This window comes from Colobus angolensis, unplaced genomic scaffold, assembly GCF_000951035.1.
Source record: "Colobus angolensis palliatus isolate OR3802 unplaced genomic scaffold, Cang.pa_1.0 Scaffold402, whole genome shotgun sequence".
Taxonomy (NCBI): Eukaryota; Metazoa; Chordata; class Mammalia; order Primates; family Cercopithecidae; genus Colobus; species Colobus angolensis.
Genome location: NW_012117400.1, coordinates 36,786 through 48,688, shown reverse-complemented (window position 1 = coordinate 48,688; position 11,903 = coordinate 36,786). Strand labels below are relative to the sequence as shown.

General features: G+C 55.5%; 1 protein-coding gene across 4 annotated transcripts; it reads right to left on the bottom strand.

Annotated features, from left to right (window-relative positions):
* Window positions 1–1,092: 1,092 nt before the first annotated feature.
* FAM3A (family with sequence similarity 3, member A) lies at window positions 1,093–10,384 on the bottom strand. Of its 4 annotated transcripts, none has more exons than XM_011955829.1 (10): window positions 10,042–10,384; window positions 9,890–9,944; window positions 7,311–7,424; window positions 6,409–6,432; window positions 3,249–3,372; window positions 3,070–3,128; window positions 2,598–2,648; window positions 2,186–2,270; window positions 1,983–2,109; window positions 1,093–1,683 (listed from the first exon to the last, which is right to left on the bottom strand). In XM_011955829.1, the coding sequence occupies exons 2-10, from the start codon at window positions 9,900–9,902 to the stop codon at window positions 1,588–1,590; spliced, it is 693 nt and encodes a 230-aa protein (XP_011811219.1). In that variant the 5' UTR covers window positions 9,903–9,944; window positions 10,042–10,384; the 3' UTR covers window positions 1,093–1,587. The 4 variants fall into 4 exon arrangements, with proteins under 4 accessions (XP_011811219.1, XP_011811220.1, XP_011811222.1 ...); XM_011955830.1 differs by having other exon boundaries at window positions 10,137–10,351; XM_011955832.1 differs by lacking the exon at window positions 7,311–7,424 and having other exon boundaries at window positions 10,042–10,343.
* Between the last annotated feature and the right edge of the window lie 1,519 nt (window positions 10,385–11,903).

The window sequence follows — 11,903 nt, the reverse complement described above, 5'->3', positions numbered from 1 at the left end:
GCAGAGTGCACGTGAGCACCGATGCTGGTTCATTGACAGCAACAGATGGGATGCTGGAGGCTGGCAGGGGGCACACAGGAACTCTGACCTTTCCATTCAGTTTTGCTGTGAACCTAAGATGGTTCTAAGAAAGAAGATTTACCAAAAAAAAAAAAAATACATGTAGAAAGTTCCTGGTGCAGAGACAGGACTGGGTGTTGGCTGTGTGACCTTTTCAGTCCTGGAATCACCATCGTTTCCTGCCTGGTGAGTCTTTCCTCCAGGGCACCCCTGTGCCTCCAAGCCCACATGTGCCTGCTCTGGAAGCACTTTTGTCTTCTGAGGCTGTCTGAGCTCTACACTCTTCCTGGGGTCAGCTCTTAAGTCCATCGCCCCTAATGTGGCCCTGTCAAGGACACCACAGTGCCTCCCATCTAGGAACTGCCTTCTCTCCTTTCTCTGAACTCAGACTGCTTCTGGGCCTCTGGATTTGACATTCCAGCAAAATTGCTTCTAACTTGCTGGCTCTCGCTCAGCGAAGGGAGGTATTAACCGTAAGCTGTGAGACACGCGAAAAGCCCAAGTGACTCGACCCCTCAAACCCTGACGTCAAAGGCAGCCAAAGTCTGTGGACGACACATGCTCTTGGATGACGATGGGGGTGTGGCGGGGGGGGGGCCTGGGCTGGTGTTAATCCCTGTCCCTGTCCCTACAGGCCTGCACTGGGTCAGAGGGAGTTGTTGAGTTTCCTGCAGCCCCTGAATGTGGAATCATCTCTTCCAGACAAAGCCATGGTGGCACTACCTGGGGCCGCTCTGATCACTGCTTGAGTCACATCTCAGTCACAGCAGGGCCTGTTGGTGGCAAGAGCCCTTGAGACAAAAGGCTGTCTGCTAGGGCTGTGGGAGCAGGTGGGTTAAGACTCTGGAATCTGTCCTCCCACACCCCAGAGGACACCATCACCCCTGACTCCGCACTGACAACAGCGTCTGAAGGCATTTCTTCTGTGGGGCCATCACTTTATTAAGGGGCCATCTAGAAGGTGGGCCCCCTGACAAACCGCGGGCGGGACTGTGATCAGGCTCCAGCTGCTTTACCACCCCGGGCCAGCCTGCTCATGAAGCAGCCACTGGGTTTGGCTCACCGGAAGGAATCACACTGGAAACATGTTTAGCCCGCGGTGCAGAGGGTGGCTCCAGAAGGGAGAGGTTCTGGAAGATGCCCCAACCTGACGGGGGCTGCTCCCAGAGTTGCACAGTGAGGGGCGGGCACCCAGGGCTGTTCCAGGACTCAGGATGGGGACGGAGATGGTGTGAAGAATGCAGGAGGACAGGGCTAGATGGGCTGACCGGGGAAACAGTGTTATGAAAAGGAGGCGGGTACCCTGGGCTCCCGTGACAAAGTGCAGCAGGGCTAGCCCCTGCAGCCCCCATATCCTCCACCACCTGGAACAGCACATTCTGGTCACTGCCTCGGAGCCCCAATGTGTTGGGGCCACAGAGCACTCCTGCCCAGGCGTGGGGTGTGGGCTTCGGCCTCTGTTCGCCCGGCAGCGTGCGTGCCTCCCTTGGCCTGGCCTCCCTCGGCCTGGTCCTGGCGCTGGCTGTGCTAGCTGGCTGTGCTTCTCCGCGGGATGCAACCTTCCATCTCCAGTGCCTCGGGCCAGCCTTCGTACTTGTTGGTGTGCTTACTGTTCTTCACGTGCTGCGGGGAGGGGAGCAGAAAGTCATGACCTTGGCCCTCAGGGACAGGGGACAGGAGTGGACCAGGGCCCAGGCTTTCAGTCACCTGTGCTGTGCTGGCCAAGAGTGCACTCTCAGGGCACTCGGCCCCTCCACCCATCCCAGGGAAACATGGCACCAGTTGCGCTGGCCCACCCCTCATAGCTGGACTGGGGATGGTCCCCTGCTGGGGCGGGAGCAGTCGGGGAGCGTGTGGCATATAGGCAGAAGGGCGACGGGCTGCCCTGTGCTGGTGGGGGTGATGCCAAGCACCCCCCATACCTGCTCAAAGGGGCTCTTGTTCTGCACACCCTTGGCCCCCACAAACACCCAGCTATCTCGGAAGGCCAGCTCCTTGGCGTTCCTGCTGCCCAGCTCGCTGAAGAGCTTTCTGGTCTCTTCATTCATCCTGCAGCATGGGAGGAAGAGGTGTCAGCTGTCGCTGCAGAAGGACAAGGCTGAGGCTGGCCTCCGCAAGTACTTACTTGGTGGCTGGGTCGTCGTAGGATGCCACAAACACCAGGGTGCCTTCGTGCAGTGGCCGAATAAACTTCAACAGGTCATTGACATCTGGCAGGGGGCAGATGCCACGGAACAGGGGTCATCAGGTACCACTGAGCACCCTCCCACCAGCCCCTGTTCTCCAAACAAGGAAACCGAAGTAGGGATTGGCCTGGGACATGCCCCGCCAAGGGACAGACTGGTATAGGAAGCTGAGGCATCCCCATGACCTCCCACAGCCTCTAGACCAAGCTGGTGATGCCCCTGTCATTTCTGAACCCGAGGAGGTGACTAAGAAGCCCCAAGTACAGACAGAGAGAGAGAGCAGTGTCTCAGGGGAAGCTGCCCAGGTCATTTTGCTGCAGTCAAAACGCAAGATGCTGCGCTATAACTCACCTCCGGCCCACATGTCAAAGGCCCGGGCCTCGATGAGCTCGCCGCTGACCCCTGTGTCAGGAGGGAGGGCCCTGCTGGGTGAGCCAGGCCAGCCTCAGGGCAGAGCAGGCGGGTAGCAATGGGGGGCAGCCCTTCTGGAAGCTTTCAAACAGTCCCCCAATATTCATTCATTTGTTCAGGCAGCTGCATCCCACCCCAAGCTATGGTGCCTGTCTGGCATTTGAGGCCCTCCGGGGGCTCCATGAAGCACCCCCGACCTCCCAGAACCCTCCCCAGTGCTTTATTTTTTGCCATCGTGCCTTTTTGTTCATTGGGTCACTCCTCTGTGGAGCCTTCGGCTTTGCACAGACTCCTTCCTGGGCCTCCCTGGGAGATCCTGAAGGGGAGGGGAAGGGAGGGCAAACACCCAGAGGCCTCCTGGGGAGGGAGCAGGGAAGGAGGGCGGCAGGCCACACTCAGCCAGGGGCCTCACCGTTCACCAGGGCGATGTTCAGCCCACGGCCCACGTTGTCCTTGACGCTGCTCATCAGCCTAGTTAGGGGCGGGGAACGGGGAGATCCCACATGGGCACATTTGCTCCACTCTCCCTTGCAGACCCGGCCCTGGATCCCCCACTCCCTCCCTGATCCCGATTCACCCCAGGGAGCTCACATCTTGTCCTCAAGGCAGATCTTGGGCCCAATGACGTTGGCGGCCCCGCTGACCACACGGAAGGCCAGGTGCTCCTCAGGACATGGCTGAGGCAGTCCGCACTTGTACTTCCTGGCCCGTGGCGCTGGGCAGGGATAGCAGGTGTTACCCATGGGCCTGGCCCTGAGGTCACCTGAGATCTGAAGGGGAGGTCAGGACCAGCACACATGGTAGAACAAGTGACCACAGAGCAGGGAACAAGTAGGGGGATGTGGCTCAGGCCTGAGGTGAGGCCACAGGGACCCAAGACAGAAGAATTTTCTGTTACTGGTGGGAGAAAAGAAAGGATGCTGAGGGCTTCCCTGGGCCACTGCAGAGCCAGGAACAAAGCAGGGGTGAAGTAAGTCAGGCTGGGGACCTAGCTGCATGGATGAGGCCAACCAGAGCAAAGGCAGTGTGGCAGGGGGTGCAGCCTGTCTCCCGATTTTGATGGGGGTTGGTTGGGAGGACTGGAGCAGGATGGCTTCCCTTATGGGCTGAATTCTGTCCCCTCAAGATATGTTGAAGTTCTAATCTCCGGTACTTTAGAATGTGATGTTTGCAAATAGGGCCTTTGCAGAGAAATGAATTCAGATGGGATCATATTGGAGTAGGTGGGGCCTTAATGCAACATGACTGATGTCCTCATAAGAACAGAAGTGACAAAGACACACAGAGGGAAGACAGCCATGGGACACTGGAGGAAGAGACAGGAGTGATACAGCCAGAGGCCAAGGTATGCCTGGGGCCACTGGAACCTGGGGAGGTCAGAAGGACCCTCCTATAGAACTTTCAGAGTGAGTGCCACCCTGGTGACACCTTGATTTCAGACTTCTGGTTTTCAGAATGGGGAGAGAATCCATTTCTGTTGTTTAAGCCACCCAGGTGAAATGGCAGTTCCAGGAAATGGATACAGGTTTTGGCACCAGAAGTGTCATGCTTAGGTAACAAATACCTAAAAATGTGGAAATGGCTTTGGAACTGGGTAGTCAGTAGAGGCTTGTCTTAGTCCATCTGCTGTGGCCATAACAGAATACCATAGACTGGGTAATTTATAAAGACAACAGATTCATTTGGCTCATGATTCTGGAGGCTGGGAAGACCAAAGGCATGGCGCTGGCATCTGGTGAGGTTCATCCCGTGGCAGAAAAGTGGAAGGCAGAAGCAAGCGTATGAGACACAGAAAAAAAGGGGGCTGAACTTCAAGGTAATTAACTTACCGATAATAATGGTATTCATCCATTCATGAGGGCAGAGCCCTCATGACCTAACTACCTCAAAAAGGTCCTGCTCTCAAGACCAACAGATTGACACATTTCAATATGAGTTTTGGAGACAACATTTAAACCACATCAAGGCTGTAGAAGTTTGAGGTACATGTTAGAAAAGGTCTGGACTGGCCGGGCGCAGTGGCTCAAGCCTGTAATCCCAGCACTTTGGGAGGCCGAGACGGGCGGATCACAAGGTCAGGAGATCGAGACCATCCTGGCTAACACGGTGAAACCCCGTCTCTACTAAAAAAAATACAAAAAAACTAGCCGGGCGTGGTGGTGGGTGCCTGTAGTCCCAGCTACTAGGGGGTCTGAGGCAGGAGAATGGCGTGAACCCGGGAGGCGGAGCTTGCAGTGAGCTGAGATCCGGCCACAGCACTCCAGCCTGGGTGACAGAGCAAGACTCCGTCTCAAAAAAATAAATAAATAAATAAATAATAAAAAATAAAACATTAGCTGTGTGTGGCAGCACATGCCTGTGGTCACAGCTACTTGGGAGACTGAGGTGAGAGGGTCGCTTGAGCCCAGGAGTTTGAGGTTACAGTGCACTGGGATGATATCACTGCACTCCAGCCTGGGCAACAGAGCAAGACCTCTGTCTCTACAAAAAAAGAAAAAGAAAAAAAAAAAGGTGCTTTTGGTTAAGCCTCAGAGGAAAATGAGGAACATGTTTTTCAGTTATTGGGCACTGGAGGAAAGCTGATCCTTGTTATAAAGGAACTTGGCCCAGGCGTGATGGCTCACACCTATAATCCCAGCACTTTGGGAGGCTGAGGTGGGAGGATCACTTGAGGTCAGGAGTTTGAGACCAGCCTGGCCAACGTGGTGAAACCCCGTCTCTACTAAATACGAAAAGCAGTTGGGTGTGGTGGCAGGTGCTGTAATCCCAGCTAATCAGGAGGCTGAGGTGGGAGAACAGCTTGAACCCGGGAGGCAGAGGTTGCAGTGAGCCAAGATTCCTCTACTGCACTCCAGCCTGGGTGACAGAGCAAGACTCCGTCTCAAAAAAAAAAAAGACCTTGGTTGAATGTGTTCTAGTGTTTCGTGGAAAGCAGAATGTGTAAGTGCTGAGCGCACAGCCTGACTTCTCCTTGTTGCTTTATAGTAAAATGTAAGAGGAGAGACATGAGGAACAAACTGTTGAGCACAAAGGAGCCAGAAAGCGAAGATGTGGACAATTCTCGGCCTAATCATGTTACAAAAACTGCAAAAGTGTCCCCTGGAGAGAAGAGCAAGGCTGTTCAAGCGTTTGTCCCAGAGCTGAGGTATGTGACTTGTGGGTCCACTCAACCCTTTCAGCAGAAATCTGCAATGAAGATGGGGTTATCTAGGAAGCGTCTGTAGGAAAACCCTCTGACTTTATAGCTTGGACCCCTATAACTTGCACAAGAGACCAACACGGCTCTTGAGAATCGTACACCAGCAGAAACACTGCTGACCTGGAGTGAAGGGGGTGGAGATGAGATGAAGGGACGGAAGGGTGGCCCCGAGGGTGGGGCTGTCTCCTGTTTCAGAGCATGGGGTCATTCCAGCAGGCCCAGAAAAAAGAATCTCAGGTCACAGAGGATTCCTGATTCCCCTCAGGCCTTGAAACCAAATGAATTTTGCCCTGCTGGGCTTTGGACTTGCTTGGGACTGGTGACCTCTTTCTTCCTTCCAAGTTGCCCTTTTGCAAGTGGGAGTACCTATCCTAGGCCGGCCCACTATCACGTTCAGGCAGGAAGTCACTCGGTTTCTAGGTTTCCAGTGGTGAGCAGCCCCCGTGGACCGCGATAGCTGGTTTTGGGAGGAATAAATGGAAAACAGAAGCCCTACAGGACTGGGAGCAGGCAGGGGCATCACAAAGGGAAGGGAGGTGACAGGGGCCTTACCTGCAGTCACCGAGCTCTCTGGACCTGTGGACACAGAGTGGTTTCTGTTAGTGTGGAGCCTCCCAGGGCTTGTGGCAGGGTAGCCTGGCCCTCCTTACACCGTAAAGTGTAGACACAGGCAGTCAGGCTCAGGGGCTGGGGGCTAAGCCAGGCTGACCTTGGCATGCTTCCCGCTCAAGTGTAAGTCATGTTCACATGAAAAACTCCCTACTCCAGGAACAGGGGGAAACGGAATTAGAAAAAGTACTTAGATGACCTGGCCGGGCATAGCGGCTCATGCCTGTAGCACTTTTGGAGGCCGAGGCGGGTAGATTGCTTGAGCCCAGGAGTTTGAGACCAGCCTGGGCAACATGGTGAAACCCCATCTCTACTAAAAACACAATAATAATAATAATAATAATAATAATAATTAGCCGGGTTTGGTGGTGCGCACCTGTAGTCTCAGCTACTCGGGAGGCTGAGGCACTAGAATCGCTTGAACCCAGGAGGTAGAGGCTGCAGTGAACTGAGATCGCACCACTGCACTCCAGCCTGGGAGACAAAGTGAGACACTGTCTCAATCAAACAAATAAAAAAGTACTTAGGTGACCTATTACCAGTCAACAAGGTGTAGAGTCCCCTCTCCCTCTCAGAGCCTACAGGGAGCAACCCAGGCATCACTCCCCATGTTCAGTGGAAGCTCCCTGCCCCTTACTTTGGCCCTACTGACTCCAGTTGGGCACAGAATTCTAGTGATCGGGTATTGGCTTTCCTAGATGAAGCAACTGGGTGGTGGGGGAGGCTGTGCCTGATGTCAGGAGACAGACTGGGGACAGCCAAAGGTAGCCTGCCAGGGATGAGACAGAAAACCCAAGTCAACCCCCAACCCCAAGCCTCAACCACACGCCCAGGTGGCCACTCACTGGTGAAGAGTTGCTGGATGCGAGGAAAGCCACTGCCAGGCCCACCCAGGAGGATGCTGGCCACGATCCATGTGAGACCCACACTGACGACTAGGGCCACAATGCGGAGAGGGCCTGCAGGCAGGACAGACGCGGGGTGGGGTCACCTCAGATACCAGCGAACCCCAGAATGACCCCATAGCCTTGGGAAGAAGTGGCTGGAGGACAAAGAGGTGGAGAACTGTTGCCTTCCACCAGGCCTGAGAGGGAGACTTGAGCTCCCTGGCAGGTAGAAAGAGGAAACTGAGTTCAAATCCTGGGGCTGCTGGGTTTGGTTCTCCCTGGCTCCATCCCTCTTTCCAAGAACCCCCTCAACTTCCTGCCTCTGAAACCACCAAAATATTTGGGTACCCACCTGCCCCTCCTTTCCTCCTGTTCTGAGGGAGAAGGGTCCCTACTCCCTTTTAAGACCAGTCCCAGCCAGGCGCAGTGGCTCACGCCTGTAATCCCAGCACTTTGGGAGGCCGAGGCGGGTAGATCACGAGGTCAGGTGTTCGAGACCAGCCTGAAAAACATGGTGAAACCCCACCTCTACTGAAAATACAAAAATCAGCTGGGCATGGTGGCGCACGCCTGTAATTGTAGCTACTCAGGAGGCTGAGGCAGGAGAATCGCTTGAACCTGGGTGGCAGAGGTTAAAGTGAGCCAAGATCATGCCACTGCACTCCAGCCTGATGTCAGAGCGAAACTGTCTCAAAAAAAAAAAAAACAAACAGTTCCGTCATCTGCTGGGACCTGGATTGCAAGCTCCCCAGCCTTCTCTGATTTCTTGTAATAGTGATCACTCTCTCTAGCTCGCTCTTTCTCCTGTATTTTCAACATCTCCAATGTTAAGAAAGCAAAGAAAACACTCTTCTTCAAAACCACATCCCCATCCTCTTTCCCCTAACCTTTCTTTTCCCTGTCAACCCCCTCAAAAGTCATCTATACTCATTCCATCATCTCACCTCCTACTCCCTCCCACCCTACTCCAGTCTGGCCTGGCTTCCACCACCCCACCAAATCAGCTTGTTGCCAAGGCCACTGATGACCTTTGTGGTGTCACCACCCCTGGTCACCTGTCAGCCCCCATCTTCCTTGACCTCTCAGTGGGCTGCCCATGTCCTCCTCACAGAAGCACTCACTTCTCTGCTGGCTTTCAGGACAGCACACTCTCCTGACCCGATCTCTCTGGACACTCCTCATTCTCCTTAGTTAGATCGTCTCCTCTACCCTCCCCTTAAAAGCTGGACTTTCCCAGGCTTCCATCTCCGGCTGCCTTCTGGTCCCTACCTGTAGTGTCTTTTTTTTATTTTTTGAGATGGAGTCTTGCTCTTGTCCCCCAGGCTGGAGTGCAATGGCACAATCTCAGCTCACTGCAACCTTTGCCTCCTGGGTTCAAGCGATTCTCCTGCCTCAGCCTCCCGAGCAGCTGGGATTACAGGCACCCGCCAACACGCCCGGCTAATTTTTGTATTTTTTTTTTTTTTTTTTTGAGACGGAGTCTCGCTCTGTTGCCCAGGCTGGAGTGTGCAGTGGCACAATCTCGGCTCACTGCAAGCTCCGCCTCCCGGGTTCACGCCATTCTCCTGCCTCAGCCTCCCGAGTAGCTGGGACTACAGGCGCCCGCCACCTCGCCCGGCTAGTTTTTTGTATTTTTTAGTAGAGACGGGGTTTCACAGTGTTAGCCAGGATGGTCTCGATCTCCTGACCTCGTGATCCACCCGTCTCGGCCTCCCAAAGTGCTGGGATTACAGGTTTGAGCCACCGCGCCCGGCCAATTTTTTTGTATTTTTTAAGTAGAGATGGGGATTCACCATGTTGGCCAGGCTGGTCTCAAACTCCTGACTTCAAGTGATCTGCCCGCCTCGGCCTCCCAAACTGCTGGGATTACAGGTGTGAGTCACCGTGCCCAGCCTGTAGTGTCTTTTTAGATGATGTCATCTATTCCCAGCTCTTTAATTAACCACCATGTGTCAATGACTTCCTATTTTCTAGTTCCAGCTGTGGCCTCTCTTGAAACCACTCCCTGCCAGCTGGTTCCTCACTGGCCAGCTCCACTTGGATATGTCCACAAAGTTACCACCTTAGCAAGTCTGAAGTTCAATTCCTGAGTTCTTTCCACTCTCCACCCCGCCCCAACCTATCCCTCCCCAAGGATCTTCATCTTAGTTGTCCAGGTGACAGTAGGGCTGTCATCGGGTTCATGTTGAAGCCCACAGCCACTTTTGTCACTTCCCCTCTAAGATCACGCCTCTCCACCTGGACTCCCCACCTCCTCTCTCTCACCACTCATTTTCCAAAAAGCAGCTGGTCTACTACCTGCATTGGGAGATACTGACTATACTAATCCTCCTGTCATAGCTCGGGGAGCTGATGTCCTCAGAGGTGAAAGGATTTGCTTAAGGTCAAGGAATGAGTGTTTGTACAGAGTCCTCCGAAATTTCCAAAACCAAACCCAGTGGTCCACCCGCGCCTCTCCAGACACAGATGTCGGAACGCTGGGCCTCCATCCAGGTGCCCTTTTCAACTCCCTCCCGTTCGCTGCGGAAGCCACCCACCTGCCAACCTCATGTCCACTCTCCTCCTGCTGGGTTGGGACCGCCGGCAAGCGCACTGTTTGGGGGGAAAGCGGAAGAATGGGTTTGGGTGGGGGTCAGGGACAAGCCTGTGCAGGACCCCTGCTGGGGGCGGGCGCGATCGGTGCTACGACCTGTTTGTCCAGCCGCCCGGCCAGGCAGGGCTCCTCGGAAACGCGCGGAGAAACCCTGCCTGGCCAGGAGGGGCCTCAGGAACCCGTTGGCTCACGATCTTGCCCACAGGAGCCTCCGGGGCTGGGACGTAGATGTGGTTCTCCTGGGCTCGGGCCGTTCCTCCAAGCCTGGGGACTGGCGACGCGGGCCGGGCCGGAGACTTGTCTGGCCGTGGGGAGACGTGGGCTCGGTCAGGAAGGCTCCCTGTCAGGCCCGCTGACCCGCTCCGCCCGGCAAGAGCAGGCAAGGTCGCTGCGCAGAGCGGCCAGGCAGGCCTGGCAATGGCGGCCAAGGGCGGGGCCACAGCCCGTCGGCCCCGCCCCCGGTAGCAGCCGCGCCGTCTGGCTCCACGCAGGCCCCGCCTCCAGACCCGCCTCTACCGCTCGCGCTGGCCGCCTGAAGGGAGGGGCCTGAACCTGCCCCGTCCCTGGATCCCTCGTCGGCCCCGCCTCCGCAGTACGTTCAGGCTGAACCCACCGCCCGCGAAGTGGGAGGGGCCGCGTCGGTCCCGCCCCGGAAGCCTCCCCTCGGCCCTTTCTCGGATGGGAGAACCCTGGCTACCTAGGCTTGGAGGGCTGGGGCTGCGCTTGCGCCCTGAGGTCAGATTTCTGAGGCGTGGGAAGACGCAGATGGATCTGGGGCGGAATTAGAACCTGTTCCAAAGTTGATCCATGTGCCTTATAAGGGCAAGAGAGGCACAAGAGGCGCAGATAGGGAAGACCGCAGGATTCAGCGTGAACCTCTGGCTGCCTTTCCTTGGAGTCTGTTTTGTGTCCAGAAGCACGTTCTTGCTGTCTCTCGTATCACTTTTATAATGGGACGGGGCGTCTCAAACTATTTCGACATCCTTGAAAACTCTTGCCTGCTCCACCTGCCTGATCTCTAACACCCTCCCCCTCAGAGCTGCTCAAGCTGTTGTTTACGCCATACCCCACCCTAAAAGCAGAGGAGAATAAAACTTTCGGGGGGCAGTGGAGGGGGGAGTTTAACGCTATAACCCGAGGCTTTCACAGCAAACCAGAATTTATTTTGAGGCCTCTCAGGGTCAGCTTTCAAGTCACGTGACTTTCGTGGCCTACACAACTCTTCACTTGAAAACAAGTGTGACGTCGTGAATTCCCTAACAATAGGAAAAAAAGAAGGCTCTAGAAAGAGCGGTGCTTGGCTTTCCCTGCGGCTCCAAGCGGTGCCGGCACCCAGCGGACTGTGTGGACCTGGGGTGGTCTCCAGCCGCAGGTAGACACGGCCCTTCGGCTTTTCTCCAGTCACTTCAATTCTGCCTGACTGCCTGGCTCTCTCCCCTCCTCGCCTGCCCGCACGCTGCCCCCACCCCTGCCCGGGCTCCCTCTGCCCATCAGAACCCGGGTCAAGCTCCCGTCCCTCCTGCCCTGCCGGCTGCCCCAACTGCGCCCTGACCGCCTACTGCGCTGGCATGGCCGGGGCCACCCTGGCAGCTGATCCGTCTGGAGGGCAGCAGCAGGGCCGAATGAGAACCACGGAAACCTCCCTGCCCTTTGACTTACGGGAATCTCATACCCTCAGGGAAACAATGCAAAATATAGAGAAAGTTTATAGAGCCGGGCATGGGAGAGCCCTGGTTAGAATCCAGCAGTTCCTATACTGGAGTACGCAACAGGGTCAAGGTAATCCCTTTCAGCTGCCTGCTGCTGGAGCCAGTGCTTTGCATTTGCGTTTTGTCATGGAATTTGAAAGCCTCGCAAGTAATTATGGTACCAAATCTTGGGCTCCATGCCCTCCCCAGGGGGGGCCCACTCGAAGAAGTTCCAGGTTACTCACACCCTTGAGCTGCCAGCCAGGCCCA

What these genes read in the sequence shown, in the direction of transcription:
- FAM3A (XM_011955829.1), bottom strand. An exon ending in CATCCAGCAACTCTTCACCA is followed by an intron (nt 6,433 to 7,310) that starts GTGAGTGGCCAC and finishes CTGTGTCCACAG; the next exon opens with GTCCAGAGAGCTCGGTGACT. An exon ending in CTTTGACATGTGGGCCGGAG is followed by an intron (nt 2,271 to 2,597) that starts GTGAGTTATAGC and finishes GCCCCCTGCCAG; the next exon opens with ATGTCAATGACCTGTTGAAG.